This window comes from Gymnodraco acuticeps, unplaced genomic scaffold (genome assembly GCF_902827175.1).
Source record: "Gymnodraco acuticeps unplaced genomic scaffold, fGymAcu1.1, whole genome shotgun sequence".
Lineage (NCBI taxonomy): Eukaryota > Metazoa > Chordata > Actinopteri > Perciformes > Bathydraconidae > Gymnodraco > Gymnodraco acuticeps.
In genome coordinates this window covers 123,326-147,615 of record NW_022990519.1, presented here as the reverse complement: position 1 = coordinate 147,615, position 24,290 = coordinate 123,326, and the positions used below count along the sequence as shown (strand labels likewise).

The 24,290-nt window shown below is 40.8% G+C and overlaps 1 protein-coding gene across 6 annotated transcripts in view; it reads left to right on the top strand.

Annotated features, from left to right (window-relative positions):
• Window positions 1–104: 104 nt before the first annotated feature.
• Window positions 105–24,290, top strand: part of LOC117553319 (arf-GAP with coiled-coil, ANK repeat and PH domain-containing protein 3-like) — a 59,904-nt gene continuing 35,718 nt past the window's right edge. For 4 of the 6 annotated variants that reach the window (XM_034227201.1, XM_034227200.1, XM_034227198.1 and 1 more), the window contains exon 1: window positions 106–386. In XM_034227201.1, the coding sequence (XP_034083092.1) occupies window positions 340–386 (47 nt within the window). In that variant the 5' untranslated portion in view covers window positions 106–339. Of the gene's footprint in view, window positions 387–24,290 lie in introns of all 6 variants that reach the window. The other 2 variants (XM_034227199.1, XM_034227202.1) reach the window with 2 other exon arrangements.

Sequence of the window (24,290 nt, the reverse complement as noted above, 5' to 3'; positions counted from 1 at the left end):
TGGGGCTCCATGGGTTTGAGTGAGGTTTCTCCCATGATTCCTCCTGTTCTCCAGATGTGTTACGGCAGGTGGTAACTAGTCGGCGCTCTATTCCACTCTTTCACTCTCTCAGCAGCTACGTCTATCGCCTGTCTCGCAGCAGCGGCAGCATTGTAGTAGTAATCCGCCTGCCGCGCACAGAGCTCGCAGTTTGTGTCACGGTGCCACCGGGATAGGGGCGACAGACTGCTGCGCGTCAGGGGACACCGACCAGTCACCATCCGCACAGTTCAAGCGACATCCCTCAGCGGGCAATGACATTGGCAAACTGAACGAGGAATACACGAGAAAAACGCAAAAATGACGGTGGACTTTGAAGAATGTATAAAAGATTCCCCCCGATTCAGGTAAGGCTGCTCCTCACAGGCACATCACAGCGGTGCGCAAAAATGGCACACCTTATTTTACGCATGATATTTTTGGATGGGGACCGAACAGTCCCCTCATGTTGTGGTGGCATCTACAGAGAAAATACTACATTGTTACTCGTCCATGTGTTCAACAGCATGATGGCGTTTTTCTTCCATTTTGGTCTTTTTTTTTGCATTTCCTAAACCATTTAATCATATTCCAAGTATTTTCTTTTAAATGTCATTTTTTGGTTTGTTATTAAAACATTTATTTGCATCTAATGCATTTGCTGGAGGACACGTGCATGTCTGTCAGTGGTTGCGATCTGGTTTTCCGAATGTGGTTTGGCTCAGTGCATACAGTATGAGAAGAGGGACACTCATTGCCACGCATAGTGAGGATCCATTTTGCTCCAGTGTAAAAATGATAAGTGATTTTCAGCATGCTTAATCAACAGTCTGAAGTGCACTGTAAAAGAAGGGGGCACTCATTTGAATGTGGCCTTATAACAAGTTATTCCTGTGCGTGAAACAGTGTTGCAGCATGGCATACAGGTTGGGTGCAGTCTTTTCTCATGGAGGAGGCCCTGTCATCCACTGGTGGTAGATTGGAGAGGAGATGCCTTGCAGAAGCAGCAGCTCGCAGAGGCATCAGGGAGAGGAGTACACTCTCTCTGCAGGGATAGAGCTTGTATCCTGGGCACAGATCCAGCTCTTCGGCCCCTTGCATGCCCGCTTGAGGGTTGTAGCCTCACTCAGTCCACGTGCCAGTCTGGCACTCCTGTATAGGCCGATGGGAAACTAGAAGATGAGATTCTAATAGCATATAGGCCAGGGATGCCCTGTTAAATATGTCAAAAGAAGGGCTGGTAGTGCTTTTTTCAGCATTTGACTGCAAAGAAGCCAAAGCTGTTTACAGACAAATGTTGTTTTCTCTAACTCTGTTTCTGGTTGTCTCAGCATCTGTTGCTTATTTGCTCTCATTTGGTTTCTTCCCTCTTCCACTCTCAGAAACAACTTATCCTCTTTGTTGAACGTTGTGCCACTCAAACATTTGTGATTTGAATGAACACAGTGTAATGAAATAAAGAGAGCGGAGAGAGACAGACATTCAATTTGCTGCTAAAAAAATCCCATCACAGTGATGGATGGCTGAAGCAGAAGGTCACAGGAAGAGACATTTTCTGCCTGGTTCTCTTTCCTCTGGTCTTGTAAGGCCTGTAATTTATTTGGAAAATCCCCACAATGATAAAGGAAGCTGATGTTCCCTTGGGTTTACAAGCAGTAGGGAAATTATAATGTTGCGTAACACTGTGATCATGATTATTGAGAAGAAAATCCTTATCCTTGTTCGGATCATATTTGGATTAAATAGAGGATGAGTTACCTTTTTTTCATTCCCCTGTACACATGATATTATCTAGGTTTATGATCATCCGTCGATGCAGGACCTTTTTGCATGTAAACACATGTTTGTTTTTTGAACACACTTCACAGTGTTCCTCATGACATTATGTTACAATAATCAGGCAGCTATTCTTAATGCCTAGACAGCTACAAATAAATACCCAAATAGTAAATACATGGGACACAGCCATTACTTCAAACTGCGATTTCGTTATGGGCAGTCATTACTGAATTTTACATCATTTTGCGGTCTGGGTTTTTTGATCCTCTTTGTTGTGTCACTGTGGAGAAACAGAAGTAGAAAGAGCCGGTCCTGTCTGTCCTCCCACACATGGCGCTTTAAAAAACGCTCCCACACCCCTTCTCACTGCAGGTCCTAACTTGAGCTGGTCCTGTTGTATTTGTCTCTGCATGATTAGTTGAGTGTGAAGGAATTGATATGATATGTCCTCATAATCTATAACACACACCTTTTGTTCAGACTGTCTACGCTAAACTTTTTTTTCTCTCGTCCCGGCCTTTCATTCAGCGCTCACCTGCTGCAGTCATTCATGCTGTAACAAAAGCTGACATGAAGCCCTGTGCATTGCACCTGTTTTTAGTTGTTGTTTTTGTAATCTCATTCCCTAAAGAAATGTTTGGTCAGTTTTTGGCTTGTCTTCACTCATGGTTTAAGAATGTGACTAATTGAGTGGGAGCCTGAAATCTGAGGGTTTTCAGAAAGACTGCTTCTCTAGTTGTTTGGGTGGTGTTTATCTAATGGCAGAACATACATTTGGTCGTACATGTTTTCAAAAAGGTAATTATTGTCAACTTAAGCCAATTGACTTGATCATGAAATCTTGATAAGAAGTGCTAGACGTAGTGTTTTAATGTATTTATCATTAAACAGTCTAACGGTCCAAGTGTACAGTGCACTTTTTTTGTTTCACCTTTAAATCACCAAACTAGTGATCATAAAGGCAGGTACATGTTCTTTTTATAACTAAGTCTTTTCATTGACAACATTGTTATGATATAAGTAATCATATGCATATGTGGGTATGAGCTGTTGCCTAGCAACAGCTGCTGTAAGTGAGACACATGGGAGCTTGGAGAAAAGAGGACGAGACTTTGAGAATGGAGGAGGCGAGTGGATGCTTTGAAAAGATACTGTCATTATTTTAAATGTCCCACACAGTGAAGAGTTTCAATGTGACAAGCAGGTTTGACTACTTTCTGTTTTGATACATTTCATTGGGTAAAAGTATAGTAACATTACTTTGTGAAACTACCAGTGTAGCTGTATTATTAATGACTTTACCCACTTACCCAAGTCATTATATCAACATTACTGATGATTATTTTCCTTCTGTGAATATGTTGTGAAAGCACCAATGGTCAACCTTCAATATTGTCCCAACATATTGAGATTTTCTCTATTTCACCCAGCCCTAACACTGTTTATGGAAGTGTATATGTGGCCTGGAGGGGTTTCAGCAGGTCAGGGAGTGTACAGATGAACAGATTGGAGAACCAGCCGCACCTGTTGGCCTCTTCCTGTCATTTGTCTGAGTCTTTTCATCCCACCCACATACAGTGCACAACATCGGGCTATCCAGACAGGTTGAGTGAGTGAGTCAACAAGATTCAGAAAGTGACAGGAAACAGATAGGAAGAGTGAACACACAAGGGGGGTTATGTTGCAAATGTGATACTCACCCTTACATGTCTTGTATTCTTACATCGTTTTAAATTAATGTGACATAAGACGTTTAGTAAAAGTGGGATTTTGCTAACTATGTTCTAAAGTAATCTACTGCCAAAACCACAGAGCATTTTCAAGGAATTACGCCAAAACCAGTTGAATGAATGCCGACTGTTGCCAGTAGTCATCAACAGTGAATTATTTCCCATACAGGACTTTAAAGGGTTGTGTAACACTTACCACCTTCATATCATTCGAAAGTTGTCAAACCTGCTTATATCTGACCTCATATTCAGATAAATGCTTCAGGCTCCAGGTGGCTGCATGTCATAACATGAAGCCAATTGCTGAGGAAGACACATTCACAATCAGGTAGATGTTTAAGTATTTTGTTTATCTGATAATATCTGTAAATAATTTCATCATGTTCCTGCTAAGGCCAAACTATTTGCATTTTCATAAAAAAGTATATTTAAAATGATTAAGTTGTGATTTTTGTGCGAAGATCGGTGCCAAACAATGTTTTTTGCTTAACAGCCTGTTACATCAGTTGGTCAGTTGGATACAAAATATCCAGACCTCGGGCAACCTAAGTTCTCTCCCTATGGAGGCAGACATTTGGCATGGTGGTCAAATGTGTGTGTGTGTGTGTGTGTGTGTGTGTGTGTGTGTGTGTGTGTGTGTGTGTGTGTGTTCAAGTCAGTGAAATACTTCTTGTGGACTGGACACACAATACGACTAATTCAGAAGGGGATTTTGACACAATCTTTGCCTTTATCAAATGTGGTGTATTATTATTTAATCACCAATAGCAAACATTTTGATAAAATCCTGACTATTTGCTCATTCCTAGTTGTCACTTTGACCGTAAGGTGTGCACTTCTCCTGTGGTTACCATAGTTAGGAATAACAGATGTGAGAAAGGTAAAAAAACTAGAGATGTATATAATATTTTGACTGATGATTATTGATTCCCTTCCTTTGCACAATATTGAACACGATTGTATTCCCTGTGCTGCAAAAATATTAAGCCATAAAGAATTATTATAAATTAATTCTATTGAAAACCTATGCAGACAGTTTACACCAGGATTTAATATTAGGTAAAGGAAGTTCAACAACATTTTATGTTTATATAACTAATTAATGAGCTGGATTTGTTGAGATTTAAAAGCTATGTAAAAAGTGGCTTTTTTCCCCTCGTGTATCTGATTTCCTGCATTATTTTAAAAACATGTCTCCATTTATTGGCAGATTAAAGTGCTTTGTGATGCTCCAGATATCTGTCTGGCGCCCTGCTTTCTCTCAACTGTCTGACATTTTCCCAGCTTCAACATCACCTATAATCCTCTTTCTACACACATCATAGTTTTGCTTATCTAAGATACTCAGTTCCTATTGGTCAGCAGCCTGTGAAATATGTAAATATGCACCTTGTTGCTTACGTTGTTGCCAAGGGTGACCAGCTTCTTCGGCGTCCATGGCAACAACCTGTTCCTTTACCTCCGTCAGCAGGCACAAATGTGTCCCACTTGCTGAGAAACACATACCAGCGGAGAGAGCACTGGTCTATTATTTGCAGGGAACATGGAAAAGTACATAGTGACCTTGAAAAGGAGCAGGTGATTTTATAAGAAAATGCGTTAGAGTGCTGAATAAGATGACCTGTTGACAAAGTAGGCTGACATTGATGTACTGCATGTTAGCTAATGCAATGACGCTGCCTGGAAAGACCAAAGCCAGAGGCATAAAGTGCCAGCTTTCACCCAATGTCCTTGTCTGTTTGTCTTTAACTTATTTTGCAGGAAATCTCTTTCAAAGCGGCCGTGGCCCTCTGAACGTCACCAGAAATAGATCCTCTCTGTAACATCAAGTCCTTGGCAAAACATTTAGAAAGACCACTCACATTAAGTTGATATGTCAAGACCCTCATTTCCAACCACTCTCTCTAATGCGTGCACGTACGCAGGAGATGTGCTCTGACAGAAAGAGAAGGGCCAGGAAACACTATCCTCTTACCCTCCATATATGGAGCATCTCCAACCATGTTCAAGCCCTTATCACTCCTGGCTTTGTTCTAAAGACGAGACTTTAACACATTTGATCTGCTTGAGAACAATGTCTGTAGTCTAAACCCAGCATTTCCATCATGCGTTTACTGGCAAACACCAAAAAACACACAAGCATATCTCTTGCATGCGGCACCTCATTTATCTATGAGCATAAAGCTTGTCTTTGAAGTTATAGGAAGGTCTAACCATTTATTTATGCAACGCATGAAGAGGATGTATGTAGGTTTAATAATCTTTATGGAGCAGAAGTGTATGATCAAAGTGGTTTTTAATCTGCAAGGTGCTAGATTTACTTCCAGTTACATAATAGATTCCACTGTGAAATTCACAAGTGTATATGCATACAATATATATAACTTGACCTACCTACTATATCTGACAGTGTGGTCTATAATATTAGCATTTTTAATAAATAATTTCGATATTGTGTAGTTTTTCAACATTAAGTATAAGGTCAGTTTTAACATAGCTCTACAGCACTTCATATTTATGTATTAAAAACTGTTGTAAAGACACACATGATGCATTAGTATAAACGACTTCAACACCGTCTTGTAATAAGAGATAAATGCTGTAACAGGTTAGGAAGAGAAGACCAGGGAGACAGTGATAGTTGTTAATAAACTCCTAATGATGTTGGAGGTGAGATCAGTATGCCCTCCTCCCTAGGGAAACAGCCATTTAACCACCAATTGACCTTTCGAACTCTTGTAACCTACAAGTGACAGGAAAAGACAATGCAGCGCACCGGGGCTCGTAAAAATATCTGACCCCCCAATGAGTTCACATAAATATTTTAGTTTACTCTGTGTGTGTAAAGGTAGGGGCCTTGCTGAAATGCTTTGACTGTGAACTGCAGGAAACATGCCTTTCATGTCAGAAGCATGAAAAATCATGGTTTCTTCAAAGGAGTGGCGTCAGTGGAGATGTGTGCAGAAGGGTCGGGGTTACTGGGTTATTTTACCCACTAGAGAAAGCTTGCCGATTTTAGGTGCCTTTCTCTCCTCAACAAAGAAAATGCACTGTTGGAAGACAGAGGACCAGTGGAACAAAGAGGGCAGCCACACCCTTGTTGATTTGAAAGCATATATGCTTTGAATTGATGCCCCCAGATGATGTCAGAGCACACTGCTTCAGTAAATGAAAGCCATGCCGCATCACGTGTGCCCTAAAGAGGTTCAAATAAGAAAAGGCAGAACTCAGATGCTGTCTGCTAATGTTTGTTGAATCAATAAAATCTCAGAGCCACAAATAATATTTCAGGAAGTGTTTAAGAGTTGTTGACAGCCCAAGAGCTGCTTGCTCATACAGCATCTTGTGCAGCGACTGACCTGTTTGTTTGAAACATGGTGTACCATTGCTTCTCTGCTTACAAATCTTTCTTCTCACATGAGATCAGGTATTTACCGATAAACATGATCTGATGGCTTAACCCAGACTGATCATTCCTACAGAAGCCCTGTTCAGAATGTCAAAAACAATTAGGAGGAAATGTTTGAGCTCTTCCTGAATCTAAAGCGTGCAGCAAAGTGAGCAGGTGTGTCACTACGGCCCTCCTGTCACTGATGATTGATTGATTCAGACCTACAGCACGTCAGGAAGGGTTAACAGGTATTGCTGCTTTCAAAACCCCTCCACCCACTATTGATTTTCAACAATTGTGCTTTTAAAAATCAAGGCTATTTTTGTTACAAATGCTGGTACTGTTCCTTGTATGTGGAGGCTTAAGACGTTACAAATCTTCAGCATACAATGACTTTTTTTGACTCGACTGCTATAACTGTAGCTTATATGTGTTTCCCACTGTCCTTATCTGATCTGCTTTCATGTTACACGTGCGTTCAAACATGTTTGCATGTACACTAATCATATTTTCATAGTCAGGCCATGCATAGTTTGACATATTCATGGGAGAGCATCAGTCCAGCACGTGAACACAGCAGATTTTCTGCCGCTCTGCTGCACGTGTTGCCGGCGGATTTAGTGCGGGACCCATATATGAAATAGGATTATCGGTAACCACACTCTCTGATTAAATCAACTGGATAGCCTATACACCCTATTAAAGCTCACACACTATCAGCCTCTTAGAAACCTCAATACAATTTCCCATCCCATTCAGCAGCGGTGGGCTGGATAATGGAGAATCTCTGGAACTGGTTTGGAACAGTCTGATTGCATTTCAAAGGAAGCCTTCGATCAGATGAGGATTTCTGTGCTTGTAGGCAAATATTAATATTTTACCATAGGCTCCATTCACCATGGATTTAGGTTTATCCATGATTCCAGGTGCGCATAATTTACGTATTTAATCATATATTTCCGATTATAAGGAGTAGAAATATGATTCAGATATCCGCGTAATCGCTGGAAGAGTAGTTTTCCAGCGGTATCTCCTGTGAGACTGTAACCAGGGCACCGCACCCAATATGGCCGCTCAAAGCAGCTTGACTTTACACTGTGTGGGATTGGTGGATTCGTGTGTCCGTCAAGGAAATCTCGGCCGGCAGCCATCATGGTCTGAAATGACCAATGGACATCGAGAAATCACTAAGGACCTACCCACCAAGTAAACAAAACATAAACCACGTGTCTCCCATCAGTTTACGTCTTTGAGGAGAGAGAGAGAGACAGAGAAAATGGCTAAAAAAAACTTTGCAGTTGCCGACTTCGCTAGAGATTTTTTTCGCTAGCAGCAGTGAAGATAGAGCCTCAGAACCTGAAGTCTTCGATTCTTCTGAAGAAGAAGAATACAAAGACAACAACAAGGATCCATTTGGGCATGGGTAAGTGTAAATATTACAGTAATAGTGTACTGGCAATGTGGGGGGAATACCGCGAAAATGAACAATAGGTTTATTGATATATATTATTTATCGATAGTCATGAACTTTTTATTGGACAAAATAGACTCTCCATTAGCTCTGTGTTAACGTTATTTTGGTGTGTAAAAGTGAGATTACATGTGTAGAGGATTACATTAATCATTTATTCGTCCCACAACGGAGACATTTACAGTGACATGTTTTTGCCATCGATTATTTTATCATACTGTTCTGTACAGATGAGACTTTGTAATCAGATGTAGCCTATGTATATGTGTGTCTGTGATTTTATACTGAATGTAAAGTAACTGGAAATATGTGTGTTTGTGTGTGTGTGTGTGTGTGTGTGTGTGTGTGGTGTGTGTGTGTGTGTGTGTGTGTGTGTGTGTGTGTGTGTGTGTGTGTGTGTGTGTGTGTGGGGGTGTGTGTGTGAGTGTGGGTGAGTGAGTGAGTGAGTGAGTGAGTGAGTGAGTGAGTGAGTGAGTGAGTGAGTGAGTGAGTGAGTGAGTGAGTGAGTGACTCCTCCAACCTCCCAAACTTTCTTTTTATGTGTGCATTGTTATTTGTGCTTGAGCAACATTTTACTTGAACTTTATTTCAATGAAATTAGTTGTAATTATTGTCCTACGTTTTAATTTGTTTTACAGAGATGTTTCACAGCTGCCTGGGCCTAGTGGCCCACAGGCGGCGTTTATCCAGCAGCCAGAACATCCATCTGTGCCGACCCCCAGGTCAAGATCTACCGTGGCTCAAGGGCCTTCACCAGAGCCATCAAGGACCAGCAGACCAGCATCACTACAGCTGCCTCCACCTCCATCTGCGGCTGCCACCAGGTCAAGATACACCTCAGCACAAAGGCTCCACCACAGCCATCACCTTCAACCCAGCCAGCAAGGAGGTCTCATGGAGGTCTTTTATAGCACTTGTACACCATCACCCCCATCTTCACAGCAGCCAGACCCACTGTCTTGGAAGACAGACAAAGACCTTGACACTGTCTTGACATTTATAATGAATAGTTGGTTGAAAGTTCTGATGTTCAATATTGTAAATAGTTAGATTTTCCAGTTTCTTATATTTATATAAATAGTTGGTTGAAAAAAACATTTATAATAAATTGTTGGTTGAAAAAAAAGGTTGAATGCTCAATTTGTTTTTGTACACATCACATGAACCTTGGTATGTAATATGAAGTCATTATTCAGTCCTGATGTATCTCAGCCCCTGCTGTGGTGAAAGTAGAGTGATAAACACCTATTTTACTCAAAATTCGAATTGAACTTTTTTTCATTTTAGACATGAATAACACATTTATATACAGTGTAATTCAAATATGTCACTGCTTTTGTGATCCTAAGACTTTGGTAACCAAATCTAAAACACCAAAACAATTCGATCACATGAGTAAATTTGTGTTTTCACAAAAGTTTTGAAGATTTTCCGAAAATCGGATGTCAAATTTTAAGCTTTTGAGCTACATATCTCATCAAACAGTGCTCTAAGGTGAGTAATTTGCATATATAGCAATACTAGAGATTGTCCTGAACATTTTGATATGTAACACATGGGTGCCATTTTAGAAGAAATACATTTTAAAAGGTGATTTAAGAAAACATCTAAAAATCGAGAAAATACCCTTAGACTCCAGAGGGTTAACCCTTATATAGCCTGGGTTATTTTAAGACCTGTCCACATGTTATATGTTATTGCTTGACGACAGGATATTCAAACCATAACGCTATCTGTGATTCTTGACGATTAAAAGCAAGGGCAGCAATGGTGTATGTCATGGATTCTAAAGAACTGTATGAACCAGTGTGCACATTTCAAATGAACAGTGATAATGGAGGAAAGTTTACCTATCGAACCGAGTAGTCATTTTTCAAACAACATACCTCCATATTCACATACAATGACTGTATACATGATTTAATGCTAAATTATTTTTGACTCAAGCTGAGTGTGCCGGGAAAAAAGTCTGCAACAGTCTCGTTTTGTGAAGTAGATCCCTGTGTCATAGACAGTGTTATAAATGAAAATGTGATCATTATTTATACTTCCCAAAATAAATATTTCACCAAACGGTTGCTCAGTTATAACTAAACAGTTGAGTTTAAGGGGAGAGGTTTAGCAGGCGGTCATTAAATGGTCACATGCCTCTGTACTAAATGTTCCAATTATAGAGCAATGATTGATGCGTCAATCAATTAAAACCTCCCAATTAAAGTAATGACTACTTCAATAAAGACATCAGCAGGAGCATGCAGTACTCTGAAGACAAGGCTTCAGTATTTCTCCCCCACATTGAACACCAGTCAATATAGCTCAAAATCAAGGAAATTCGGTGGTTCTGAGAGGAATTCTGGGTTCTTTTAAAACAATTACCTTATATAAAACAATGCAAAACCACTCTCCTAAAAGGTTAGTAAGGTTTGTTGCAGACATACAGGTCCTATTCCAGAACAAATTTGATTCCTGTCATGAGTTAGGAGAGTGAAGAATGTGGCACATATTGAGCCTTCCCACAGCTCTCACTCACTGCAATCCTTCATCCCCACTGAGATCAGGATTCGGTGGGGAGTTTGTTAAAATCCTGCCAAGGATTGTTGAAACTCGAATCAAAACTATTAAGCATGCATCTTGTTCCTGGGCTGCTTTCATATCATCTTGGCACTACATAGTATTTACTCAGTGGGAAACGTTTGTATACTTGGCTGTCCTGCCTAGTTTAAAACACTTATTTTGTCTTCACTAAACTGCTGATTTCAAGGCTTTTCCGGGTTTTAAAACCGTGTTTGCTGTTTTGGCGTGCTACGACAATTCTAGACAGACTCTTTGTTTAGCCAGACATAGCTCTGGCTATGTTTTAAACTGTGGACCCCAAAACTAGCCGGGAAGAGTGCGCTCCCCAGGAAGTCGTTAAATCACACAGGAGGAAACAAGCAGCACCAGCCGCCGTGTAATATGTGGAATGCATCCGTGGTGTGCAAACTGTGCTGACTGCCACACATTTAGGCATGCATCGATAAACCCTCTCTGGACATTAGTGCATGTATGTATGCACACTCGCATAACGCTTTTAAACATGTAAGTACATCAGCCAATGGGTTCTCACACTGTAGAATCAAAAGGTCCAAGAGGAGAACATGGTGTCTCCAAACAAATGTCTGCAGAAACAGAACTTTCAACTTCATAGTGGCTTTTTCTTTGTTTTGCACTCATTTATACAGTAGAGTTGAAGGATCAGTCAAATATTTCTCAACTAAAAACAAAATTCTACCATGAAATATCAACTGCTGTCCTCGTAGTTTACATCCTGTTCAGATGGCTCACGGCAAAATGTAGAAATGTATCGGGACAAGCCAGTTCCTTGAGACATACAAGTCACACACAAACATACAAGATCCACCTATGCAAACACACACACACACACACCACACACACACACACACACACACACACACACACACACACACACACACACACACACACACACACACACACACACACACACACACACACACAGTGTTTGTTTGTCATCCACACAAATTGAGTGTTTTGTGAAGTCGCCAAGGCTTGCTCGCCGTCTAGAAATAACCCAACAGGTCTAACCAACTGAGAGGTCTTTTGTAAACATCTGTCATCCCTCTCAGTAATGATGTCTTTCACTGCACACATTTGTCTTCCTTTGGACATCTATCCTACAGGTATTATATCCTGTGTTCTCACCCTATTACCTTTTTCTCTCGTTCTCCCTTTCTTCCTCTGCCCATTATTGGTATTTGAGTTCTGGGATGGAAATGATTCAACGCCAGGGCTGCAGCAGCGAGGCGGATTGGGTTTCAGTAGATTACTTTAGCCTATTTCTCAGTTTTCTAACTGGATGTAGCTGGAAGGATGCAGAGAGAGAGAAGGCTGGAGGAATGATAGATGGCTGACAGCATAGGGGAGATAATTGATGTAGAGAAGGAGCATGGAGACAGAAGGATCGATTGATTGGACAGATAAACTCAGGAAGTGTCGGCTAAGGATAGAGGTTGGAAGATGGTGGGAGGAAAAGGATTAATGGTCACCATCGTTACTGTAGTCCTGGTAACTTGGCAGATATTTCATACGTTAACACACTGAATGTGTCATCACGAGTTAGACTGTGGGCTGGACACACATCCTGGCAGCAAAACATGAAAAACAGACATTTCTGGTAAATAGCTGAAAAAAGAGGGCTGGGTCCAGCAGAGGAAGAGGACAGCTGTCCTGTTGAATGCCGGGCCTGAGGTGACAAATTAATAGTCATGCGGTTCACTATGGCTTCATTGCCATCTCAGAGGAGAAGAGATGGTTGTGTGTGTGTGTGTGTGTGGTGTGTGTGTGTGTGTGTTGTGTGTGTGTGTGTGGTGTGTTGTGTGTGTGTGTGTGTGTGTGTGTGTGTGTGTGTGTGTGTGTGTGTGTGTGTGTGTGTGTGTGTGTGTGTGTGTGTGTGTGCTTGTGTGTGTGGGTGTGGTGGTGTGTGTGTGTGTGTGTGTGTGTGTGTGTGTGTGGTGTGTGTGTGTGTGTGTGTTAGCTTACACTCTCAAACATCTGGGATCCAGTTGAGCAGCTGGTTCCGATTTGGCCCTACTTTCTCCGCCTTTGTTTTAGTTCTGCTCTTTTCGTTTTTTTCATATGTTGTTTCTTCCATCCTTTTACACATCTCTTTCTCTTCCTCCACCCACGTTCCTGTCTCCCCAGGCGCTATGTGACGCTGTGTGGAGGAAGCTAAACCAGTCTGCGTCAGAATTGTTGACCACTGACTTTAACTTCCAGTGTCTCAAGTTAACACCCTTCAAGCTTTCTTTTAAAATAGGTTTCATCTCGCCATTTGCTCCTTGGTAATCTCAGCTACAGTGTGTTGAGACATTTATCACTGATGGTTCCCTCACAGGTTGTTGACACAGGCTCACTGTGTGTTTGGCAGCCCACCAGCCCTGATCCTCTCTGAATTCAAACAGCCCTGCAGTGCTGAAACCACCAAGTGTGATTGACAGGCCAATATATAGAGACACGAGGAGAGACAGAAACACTGATCGCTCTCTTAAAAACCAATGGATTCCCTTCACATTTCCTTACATTATTCAGCCTGCATCCTCGCCGCAGATCTCTGTGGAATTCCTTGTAACCAAATGAAAACATTCCCATCTGCCATGTCAGCAGTCCCGCACTTTCTTACATCCATCATTCCCACCCCCACAAAGTCACACACACAGATGCACGTTTTCGCATGGGGAGTGCCTCCTTACATTTGTTGGATGGATTGCCTATTGCATACTAGGGGAAAAATCTGAACAGCTGAAGCAAAGTCACTGGTTGATAATGGGCAATATGTCTTGCAGCAGGAAGGATGTCCATTCAATATACCATAACTTTAGTGTGTGGGTGTACAACCATGGATGTAAAGTGTGTGTGTGCATGTCACTGAGAGGCAGACAGATGTAGCTAACTGAACAGGGAGGTTCTGTAAGAGAGATTTGGGCCGGAGAGAAGGGAGATTAAGGCTCCACAGTAACTGAAACAAGCATGACTAAAAGCTTCACGGTGACTGCGACTTGCGGTCTACTTTGGACAAGAGAGCAATAAAATATATTGGAGCACGGGCATTTAAGGGTCAATTTTTTCAAATGTCCGGAAGCATCAAATAGTAGCATATTAAATTTGAACATTATAAGTCCTCAAGAATGAAAGCATAGTCACTGACAATGCTTTCAGCCAACTGCAGGTCCGTATAATACAAAATAATGTTGTGTGATTTAGGTATTAAAATCAATTTAATATTCTACAACAATAATGTCTTTCTTAGCTAACACTGTAGTTTGCTAAACATTTACCAGAACTAACAACTAACTAGGCCTCCTACCTTAGACGACTACATTACATAACGTTACATAACTTTAGTTCAATAATTGACATGTTTGATCTCATTCGAATAAGATTTCTTTAGGTGAATATATTTTAATGCTTTTTTTTCAAGCTGAATGACTTATTCTCAAGAAACTTATGAGCACATGAGCAGTTTTACAGATATTTTGTACAGATATGTCATTCAAACCAACCTGATAAATAGAATTATTATGTAATTTGATAATAGGTACAGGTCAACTATCCCATACAAGTAATTCATTAACATTTATTTATAATAAATTAAGCACAGATCAGGTCTGTTACTACAATCACAGTGGGGACATTGGGTTTCAAACAACAACTTGTTCAGATTAACGTTTTTATAAAAATCCTTCTAAACTAAACCTCGACACACTGTGTGATGGTGACTCTATGCACCAACACGTGCACACACACATCCCAGACCCTGGCTCTCTGTCCGGCTTGATTTGTTTCTGTAGCTGTCTCAGTGTGCGGGGGTCTTGCGTAAGACCACCCCTTGTGTTAATGTAAACCTGTCTCTCTATTCTTTCTCAACCCCTGAACCTTCCTTCTACTTTCCATCCAGCCTCTCTTTTCTGCCACACCAATAATATGTAATCATTAAATACACAAGCATATTACGTGTGGCAACACTAATGCTCGACAGCCATCATGAGAATGGAACTGAAAGAGCGCTTTAGGTACAGTATCGGAAATGAAAATCTTTCACTGTGATAAAATCTTCTGGTATTACGTAATACTCAATCCAATAGTGGGTGAAACAGGCTGTACTTTGGAGTGAATTTCCAGTGGAAACTGGACATACATAATCAAGTAAATGTGTCTCTTCTGTGAGCTCTGTGTCCCAGATTGTGTGTGTGGACTTGTCAGCAGATTCCATTTCCTTTCTTACATTGCACACACACTCGAGATAAGGGACCAAATATGTGAGAGTGTGTTCCTTAACAGCCATTCGCTGAACACATTTGAGTCTGTTTTAACAATGTGCTGACGTGTTGTTTAGGATTTTGAGATTGCGATCTGAGTTTATTTTGCTGAAAAAATAGATGGATTCCTTTTGTGTGTGTGTTTTTCTTGTGTGTTTACTGTTATTCAGGTGTTGAGTGATATTTTTTGTGATTTGACATTTTAAAGTGTCAACTCTGTTAAAACTATGAGTCTCTAAACACATTGGAACTGAGGGCATGAGCGGACTGAGGGCTTTCTGAAAGGTATTCAATCCAAATTAAAATGGGCTGAATGTCTGATTTTGTAATAAGATGATAAGATGGTAAGAAGTCAGTGATGTACATGGAGTAGTTACAACAATTCATATTCCAGTTGTAGTCAAATGAATCTGAATATGTTACCTTTAGTATAGGCTTACCTTACCATGAATAATAATCAGTTTTTCCTTTCTTTTCTTCAACCCACACATTCTACCCAGCATGCATTTGGTGAAAGGTCTTCGCTCTGCTAAACGTGATAACACACACATTTAGACAAACCCATTCACACCTGCAGCTAACTATTGAAACCCCATGCTGTACCGAAAGAACATAAATATTTGTGTTGACCTCCTCTGTCTCTCACCCATGTGTACATTAAATGTGCTGTCAGCCAAACACTTGAAACGTGTAGCTCCAAATGCACCGCTTTGATTTTATGTGACGTTTAATGACAATAAATGTAATGTCAGGGTTAAGTAATGAGGTCCGCCGTTGTTTTATAAGTGTCCAGTGCAACAGTGTAGACACGTTTTTTCATTAAAAATTGCAAGCTTAATTTATGTATTTCTAATTATTTTACGGTATGCCACTCGCATGCATTAACCTAAAGTTACCTCAATAGGATACATTTAAGAAAAAGTCCGGTATGTGCAAGTACAGAACATCAGTGAAACTCAACTCAACCCAGAAAACCAAAAGCAGACCTCAGGTTACACTTTGGCCAAGATGTAAAAGCATTGCGTGAGTGAGATGGACATGATCGGATGATTACTTAATGCCAACCAGACAGCCAGAATGTGCCTCTTCCTGAGTTCCTGGCACTGATGGACTATGCTTAGATGGATGAAAGTGTATATCGGTGGTTGTTTCCTCTTTGGCAGATCCGACTGTGGTGTCAGCAGGAGGCTTATTCCGCTGATGTTCCGTCGTGCTGCCAAAGATAACAGGAGGGAAGCTGGCTGTTGTGCAAAGCTCACTTCTTCCTTTCAGCTGGTTCAAAGCGGCATCTCTTCTCTTCCACATCTTGCAGAGCCTTAAATAGACACCTTAGCTTTTCTATCTTTAGCTCTGCTACTGTAGGTCAGTGTGGGGAGAGGGATTTAATAAAATATTTAAAACATACTGTTTCCATACTAAGCCTTGACCTAGTCAGTGTGACAAGCATAAACCTTGACTCGGAGGACCTTCTGGATTAATATTTGTGTGTCCTAAAAGAGAGGAAAAATGCAAATTATAGTCCCATTGATCAGCATCCAAAAGATTGAAACATTTGGAAAAAATGTCACTCTCAAACGACATCAAGAGAATAAAGGTTGGCAAAAGGTTAAAATAGTATTATCATTATCACATGAACGCAGCATCAAGAATCATCTGAACATCAGGTACTTAAAATCCCATTGTGAATTCATATATGATTTTTTAATTACATTTTTTGATATGTCATTGAGTATTTTGCTCTCATCTTGTAAGATTTAAAACACGTATTTTTAATTTGATCAGACACCACATAGGATCATGTTTCTGACTCAGACAATCAACAGCTGCATGTGTTAATACAAAGCTCAATTACTCAGTTTATATATATATATATGCATGTTTGCATTTGTGTGTGATTCAGCCCTGAAACAAACGGCAGGCCTTATCAGTGCCAGACATTCTTTAAGAAAGAAGTCATGCTCTGTGCAGAGTTTATTATAGGAACAGCATCTCCTTGTGTTAAGACAAGCCAGAGGAATGCACTTCACCTGTAAACCTGTCCATACTCCATTAAGGTCTGCATTATGTCCCCTTCGGTCATGAACATTTCATAAACCATTTGGACTTTGATTTACATTTGACAGGAGTATGAAGGAGAGTTTCCTGCACATTTTGACAGGTGCTTTTTGTAGGGGTGGCTTATATCAAAATCTTGCCATTTGTTTTATCACTTGGCGAGTTTGCAGCTGCTGTTGTTTCCGGTAAAGAATGTGTCTTGCTGCCATATTAATGCAATGTCCTCAAAAGCCTGTTTGATGGAAGGAAAGGGCTGAAATATCCTAAAGGATAACATGCACTTTGATTCTGATTTTAGTTTCTCTTTCTGGCTCTCAGCTACAGGCGTGTGGGGGTTGTGATACATAGCTGGGTCATTCATGGTATCACAGCATCATAAGATCTTTTGAGGTCTGGCAATGTAGAGTCATCTGTGTGTAACACTGAGTGTGTTTTAGACAATAAAACTGTGCTTTTACAAAGTGATATCTCACTTTGTCCGAAGAAAGTTAAGATATAGTACATTGGGAATGGTTCCTTTCTTTGTTTGGATGCATTTGTATGTGTTCCTCTGATGAATGGGAGGATTGATTCCTCCGATGTAAAGAGGCAGCTGGATACAAATTCAAAAGACACAGTGACTTCAATTCACGGCTCAACAACAATCTAAAGACAGACTGTACAACTGTGTCCTGATACTGTTGTATCTGTTCTTTTTCCTGTGTCTACAATTACCAATGTGAAGCTACTGTATCCACTACATAGCCTCTTGTGTCTGTCTGAGGGAAGACTCCTAGACTAATAGATGGATGTGGTGTAAATATTTAGCTGTGCTCTTGACACGAGACACTATACAAGTCATTGGTGTCTGTCCCACCCGCCAGAGAGGATAATCTCCCATCTCTACACTCCTCCGCTCCTCTGTCATCCCTCACATCCGCTGGCTGTTGGATGCAAAGAGGACAGAAGCAAAAGAGTCCTGGGAACATAGTGCTTACACCACAGGAGGTCTTTTTCCTCCACTGTGTTTCTCATGCAATCTCTGTGTGTGTGTGTGGTGTGTGTGTGTGTGTGTGTGTGTGTGTGTGTGTGTGTGTGTGTGTGTGTGTGTGTGTGTGTGTGTGTGTGTGTGTGTGTGTGTGTGTGGCCTAGCATTACTATACTTGTGGGGACCTACATCTGTTTACACAATCACGTGTGGGGACTCACCTCCCTTATGGGGACAAATTGGAGGTCCCCATGAGGGGAATCATTAATTTTAGGGTGAAGACTTGGTTAGGATTAGGGTTAGGGTAAGGGTTAGGGTTAGGCATGTGTTGGTTATGGTTAAGGTTAGGATATGTCTCCAGGAAATGCATGTAAGTCAATGTAATGTCCCCTGAAGTGATGTATACATGGTATGTGTGTGTGTGTTGTCTGCTGTCTGCTGCTTAAAACCCCACTGGGAGGTCATGGGAGGTTACAGAGGTTGGAGAACATGGGATGAGCGCGCAGCCCCCTCCTTTTTGGTTTCCAGCTGCTTTCAGTGTAGAGGAAGTTCTGCTCAATTAATAAAAAAGACACTTGTAAAACACAGGGGGTGTTGCCGTAATGTTGCATCAAGAGATTGTTACATTCCTGTGCTTGATCAGATTTGTAGATGCGCCATTTGGTTGTTTCTTCTTCTTCCAACTATGTCTTTAACCCTCTAATTTGAGAAAATGAGGCTCGTCATTTACGTGGGTGAACAGCGTGGGTATTGCACATTCCTCTGCGTGTGAGCGGAGCATGACCAAACGTGCCCTCAAACCAAAACTCCCAACTCCACCCAGGTCACAGCTCTCCTCCCCTCGAGTGGAAGGCACACAAATGTAGGAGATAAACGAATGCTGTCTTTTGTTACATTTAAATCTTGTTAGAATACTAGCTTTTCCCAAAGTGTGTTTCTGTATGAGCTGCCTTACCTGTGATACACGTTGGAGGTTTGATGTGCCTGTCATCAACACATGTGGGATTTTTTTCTTAAAATTATTTCCTTTGCACCATTAACGTTGATCTGCCAGCATTAAAGGAGTGAATAATGGACAAAACAAGATATTTTTACTAACAACCCGGCAGAGCCAACATATTTGGGATCAGCGCTGTTGCCCCCTGCTGTGAGGATGCAGTGGAAATAAGCCAAACTTGCCCCACCATGAACAACATTAAAAGGGATTTTTTGTTATGGTAATCACCAGAGATGGGGTCGTTACTAAAAAAAGTAATATATTATTACATATTACTTTTTAAAAAAGTAATATATTACACTACTTCGTTACTCTCTACATAAAGTAACTCGTTACTTTACTCGCAGGGCCGGCCCGCCCCTCCCTACAGGCAGATCACGCAGACTGCGGCGCACCTACAGTGAAGCGCGCCACAGTTTTGCCTCTGCGAGACTCCACTTGCACCCCCAATTACTATTGCATTAAGGAAGACATAACACACGTCTTTCTTTTTATATGCTCTAAAATAGGCTACCAGCCCTCTACCCCACAGTTTGCCGCTTGCTACCAGCCTACCACAACAAGCTAACAGTCTGTGAAACGTCAAGACACTAATTAATGAAACCAGTTCAAGACGCATTATTCTTATCATTCTTTATGAGCGCAGTAACGGTAAGGTATCTAATTACTTATTTATTTAGTATTCCATAACTTAGTAACAGAGATGGTCAAACTAAAGTGGTAGAGACATAGCAGAATTCCTACAATGAAGCGGGACATTGAACTGTTCACCCGTGAGAGGGCGATGAACAAAAGAGAGCGAGCGGCCCCGTTGAGGGAGTTTACAGATGAAAAGACTCATCCATGTTTATGCAGCACTGCACGTGGAGATGTGGTCTCGCAAATCGCGCAGATTACATAGGCCTACATGTATATAAACCATATACTTTAAACCTGCGGCGGAAACCCCTCTTGTCTGTCAGTGAGTGTGATTATTTTATAAAAGTAACGAAGTAACGAGTGTCGGGGCAATGTTAGTAACTGTAGTGTGATTACGGAATTATAAAGTAACGCGGTACACTACTCCGTTACCGACAGAGTAATATTATTAAAGTAACGCGTTACTTTGTACGCGTTACACCCAACTCTGGTAATCTGGTAATTTAAGTTTTTGTACCATTTTAGCTCGTAGCACAAATGAGCACCGGATCAGCAGCTGGGAGGGAAACATCTGTGTGTGTTTGTAGGTGTGCACATATGTGTGTTCATATAGGAAACTCTTGACTTTCAGGAAGCATATTATGGATTATTACATTACATTACATTGCATTTAGCTGACGCTTTTGTCCAAAGCGACTTACAATAAGTACATTCGACCAGGAAGACACAACCTTGAAGAAAACAGAATCATATAAGTACATCAGGTTTCATAGAGCCAAACATTTCAAGTGCTACTCCACTGGCTTTAGGTAAGCCAGTCCTTTATTAGTATAAAAGTGCTTCGTTAATAGTTCTAACGCTCGAAGTGGAGTCGAAAGAGTTGAGTTTTCAGTTTGCGCCGGAAGATGTGCAAGCTATCTGCCGTCCTGATGTCCGGATTAATACTTGTATAACCTTCTGCTACTTTTGCGCACACAAGTTTGTCACTTTCTGAAACAATTATGGTCACTTGATGATGATGTAACTCACGCTGCATTTCTCTAAGTCAGCAGAACGGCTTCCTGTGGAAAACAGTCGCTGAGTATTCCCTGTTTTACTCTCAGGCCCTCTCTTGGCAAGAGAGGAGAGAAGTATGTTGTATTTTCCAAGAAAAAGAAGTTCCACCTGGCTTGAGTTGAGGTTACAATACATTGGAGAGAAGTCATTCCTGTCCGCCTCGCACTCTGAAGCCTCCAACTCACTTCCTGTTGGCCTGCTGGAGGAATGTACTCTGGAATGATATAATGACGTTCCCACATCCCAGACTGCTCCAGCAGAAATATTTATAAAGACATTGTGTTTATAGAGAGTGTTAAACAAAAATGTTGCTTATGAGTAATGATTACAAAGACGCTACACATTTGGTCTAATGGTCTGTTTTACTGAGGCCAGCAGGCAGGTGGTCTGACAGCTGCTGGAACAGAGACCTGACTTATAGTTTGTTTGTGGTAATGCTTTGTTGAATTATATAGATACTGTGCATGTGCAGCCTCTGTGGTCCACGATCCTCTGCTGCTTACTGTAAAGACAATCAATAAATATCCCTGATAGTGTGTAGCAATGATCTGTAAATAATATAGTGGTTACACCCAATGTTTAATGTACTTGGACTTCTTGAGTGTAAGCTAGTGCTACAACAATTAGTCATTCAACAGAAACAAAATCAACATCGATTTGGACATATAGTTTATAATTTACCAATTGTAAATGTTGAATTTATATAGCGCTCTTCGAGTCTTTGCAACCTTCAAAGCGCTTTTACAACACAATACAGAATTCATCCATTTACTGGCGGCAGAAACTGTCAAACAAGGTACTACCTGCTCTTCAGGAGAGATTAACTTAACAATAATTATCGTATACATCTCACATTTGGATAGACTGCAAAAAAAGGAAAAATCTAGTTGGCCATGTCCAAAAGAAACACCTCTTCTGACACCTGTACAGCTCACTAATTAAGACATTACATCTTGTTTGTTTAAAAACGACACTGAGTCTCCTCTGGTCTCCTAGATAATTAGTGAGCTCTGGTGCTGGTAGGTTGATTATTCTACATTTGGATATAGCCAGGCTGAAGGTTTCCCCTTGTTTCAAGTCTTTAAGCTTAGCTAAACCAACCGTTTCTTTGCCAACATCTGGAACTATTCATTAATATAACTTGAACAATAAAGACTCAAAATGCCTGGATGCACTGGATGGATCAGCACATTACTTTGTGGCCCAGTTTTGTTAAATACCATTTCACCGAGGCTTGGGGACACAGAAATGGTGCTTTCTGTCAGCATCATGTTTGGTCTCTTTGTGTCGTCAGCCAGTCGCACAGTCAAATGTTTTTTCAGGGCATGAGTGTGATGTTTGTTGTGTGTTGGAAGGGGGTTGAAGGGGGAAGCAGTGAAGGCGTCTTTGTTAGCTACACATAAGATACTAGTGTTTGGCTTGGCTAGTTGTTATTGGTGTGAAAAGGCGGTCTGTTTAGGCAAGTGTGTGTTTTCTGTGAGAGGATCATTTACTGGAGGCTCTTTTGATAGAGTCTGTGCATGTGCTAATTGAGACTTAAATCAAGTTGCATTTCATTTGATGACTCAACAGCTTCAAATGGTGGAGCGCTTTCTGGCATTCAAATGTAGGTTTTGAGATTATTATATGTTCATCTTCGCATTTGTTGTTCTCTCTCATTTTGTTCTTTTGTATGCAGTCGCACAAACAAACAGCTCAGCTTCCTGCCAGCAGATAATAAAGGAGGCTTACAGACAGACAGGCAGGGAGCAGGCAGACAGAGAGACTGTCAGACGGACAGACAGAGGCGGGCACAACGGAAACAAAGAGAGAAGGGGGAATAGATGAGTTCTGGGGGGAGAGGGCTGTCGTGGACAAAAATTAGAGGCAGCTAATAGACGGTTTAGCAACATAACGACTAAGACTTGTATCCTCTTATAAAGAACCCTTTAATAATCCAGAAGTAGATGTTAATGTTGCAAATGTTTGTTTGAGATGACCCAAATTGTTTTTGAATATAGGGTCTGGATGAGTATGGTTTAGGATGTAAGAACAAAGAGATGAGGGATGGGCTGCGCTTACTGTCCCCACCCTAAAACCACCTGTGCTTGCTCACGAGACAACGAAACATGTGATCTGTGCTTTTGTCTTAAATTCAACAGTGAACAATGTAGTCTCATCCTTTTCTTGCAACAAGTGAGACACATGGGAGAATAATGCAAATCACATCATTAGTATCAAAGAAAGGTCACTTTATTTAGGAAAGAATAGTATTCAATACGAGTAAAATATCTTAATCTACTGCTAATCGTCACACAGACAAAAACCTGATGTGATGTTATTATTGATAATTGAGAGCAAGGCTGAGCACAGAGCTTTTCGCAATCAGTATGCTACTCAAGGGCACTCTGCGGGCGCTGCAGATGCACGCTACAGCCCCTTACTCACCATCGTCATACACTGACCTCTACGTAGTGTACATGGTATCAGCAGGTTGTTGATATTTTGCCTGGTATTATCTCCCACAGAAGCGTTGTGAGAACATTGGAAAATGTGTTTTTGAAATAGAGGTAATAGAGATGTGCAGGGACAGACATATCAGACAGACAAAGAGGAAATTGGTCAGTAAAAAAAGCGTGAGCAATGCTGATGCCTGTTGCCATGGCGATTAGGGTCAATGAATGGTTGCCATGGAGCTGGCTACTTGGAATTCTGGGAAGGGGATATTTTGATGTGTGTGTACGTCTGTGTTTGAACCTGTGGGTGGAGGATGATGAAAGTCTGTATTTTATATATTATTAATGAGACAGTGAATCTTTCTCTTACAGTAACATTAAAACGCTTAGGCTGGCATTACTTTTTCATACACACAATTAATTATATATTATAATACTGTACACTTGACTGGAATGTTTTAGGTTTCTTCGCTGAGTCTTGAAATCTAGAGACTGTATTAAATTGATGCTACAATTAAATAAACAAGCCTGCAGGGTATACACACTGCAATGTTTTTTGATTAAACAGAGCTATTTTCAGGCATTGTCAAATGATGTAAGGATTATAAAATATATTGCTTGAAGCTTTTATTATACCTTGCCGATATTTTGTCTGATTCTTGCTATAATCATATAAACATCCAATGTTTCCAATATGAGCTTATTTGTATGTGCAACATCACCTTTCGCAGTAATCTTCCTATCACCCTCAACGACTATGAGCCATGTCTGACATCTCTACTCTCACTGATGCATGCATGTTTGCATATAAAACAGCAATTACTACATTAAAACATGCATGATAATGCTTTAAAGTAACTCGTTAAATATTTCCGCTCTCTGTCCATTCATCTTCTTTGAGGCATACAAAATGTTGTTT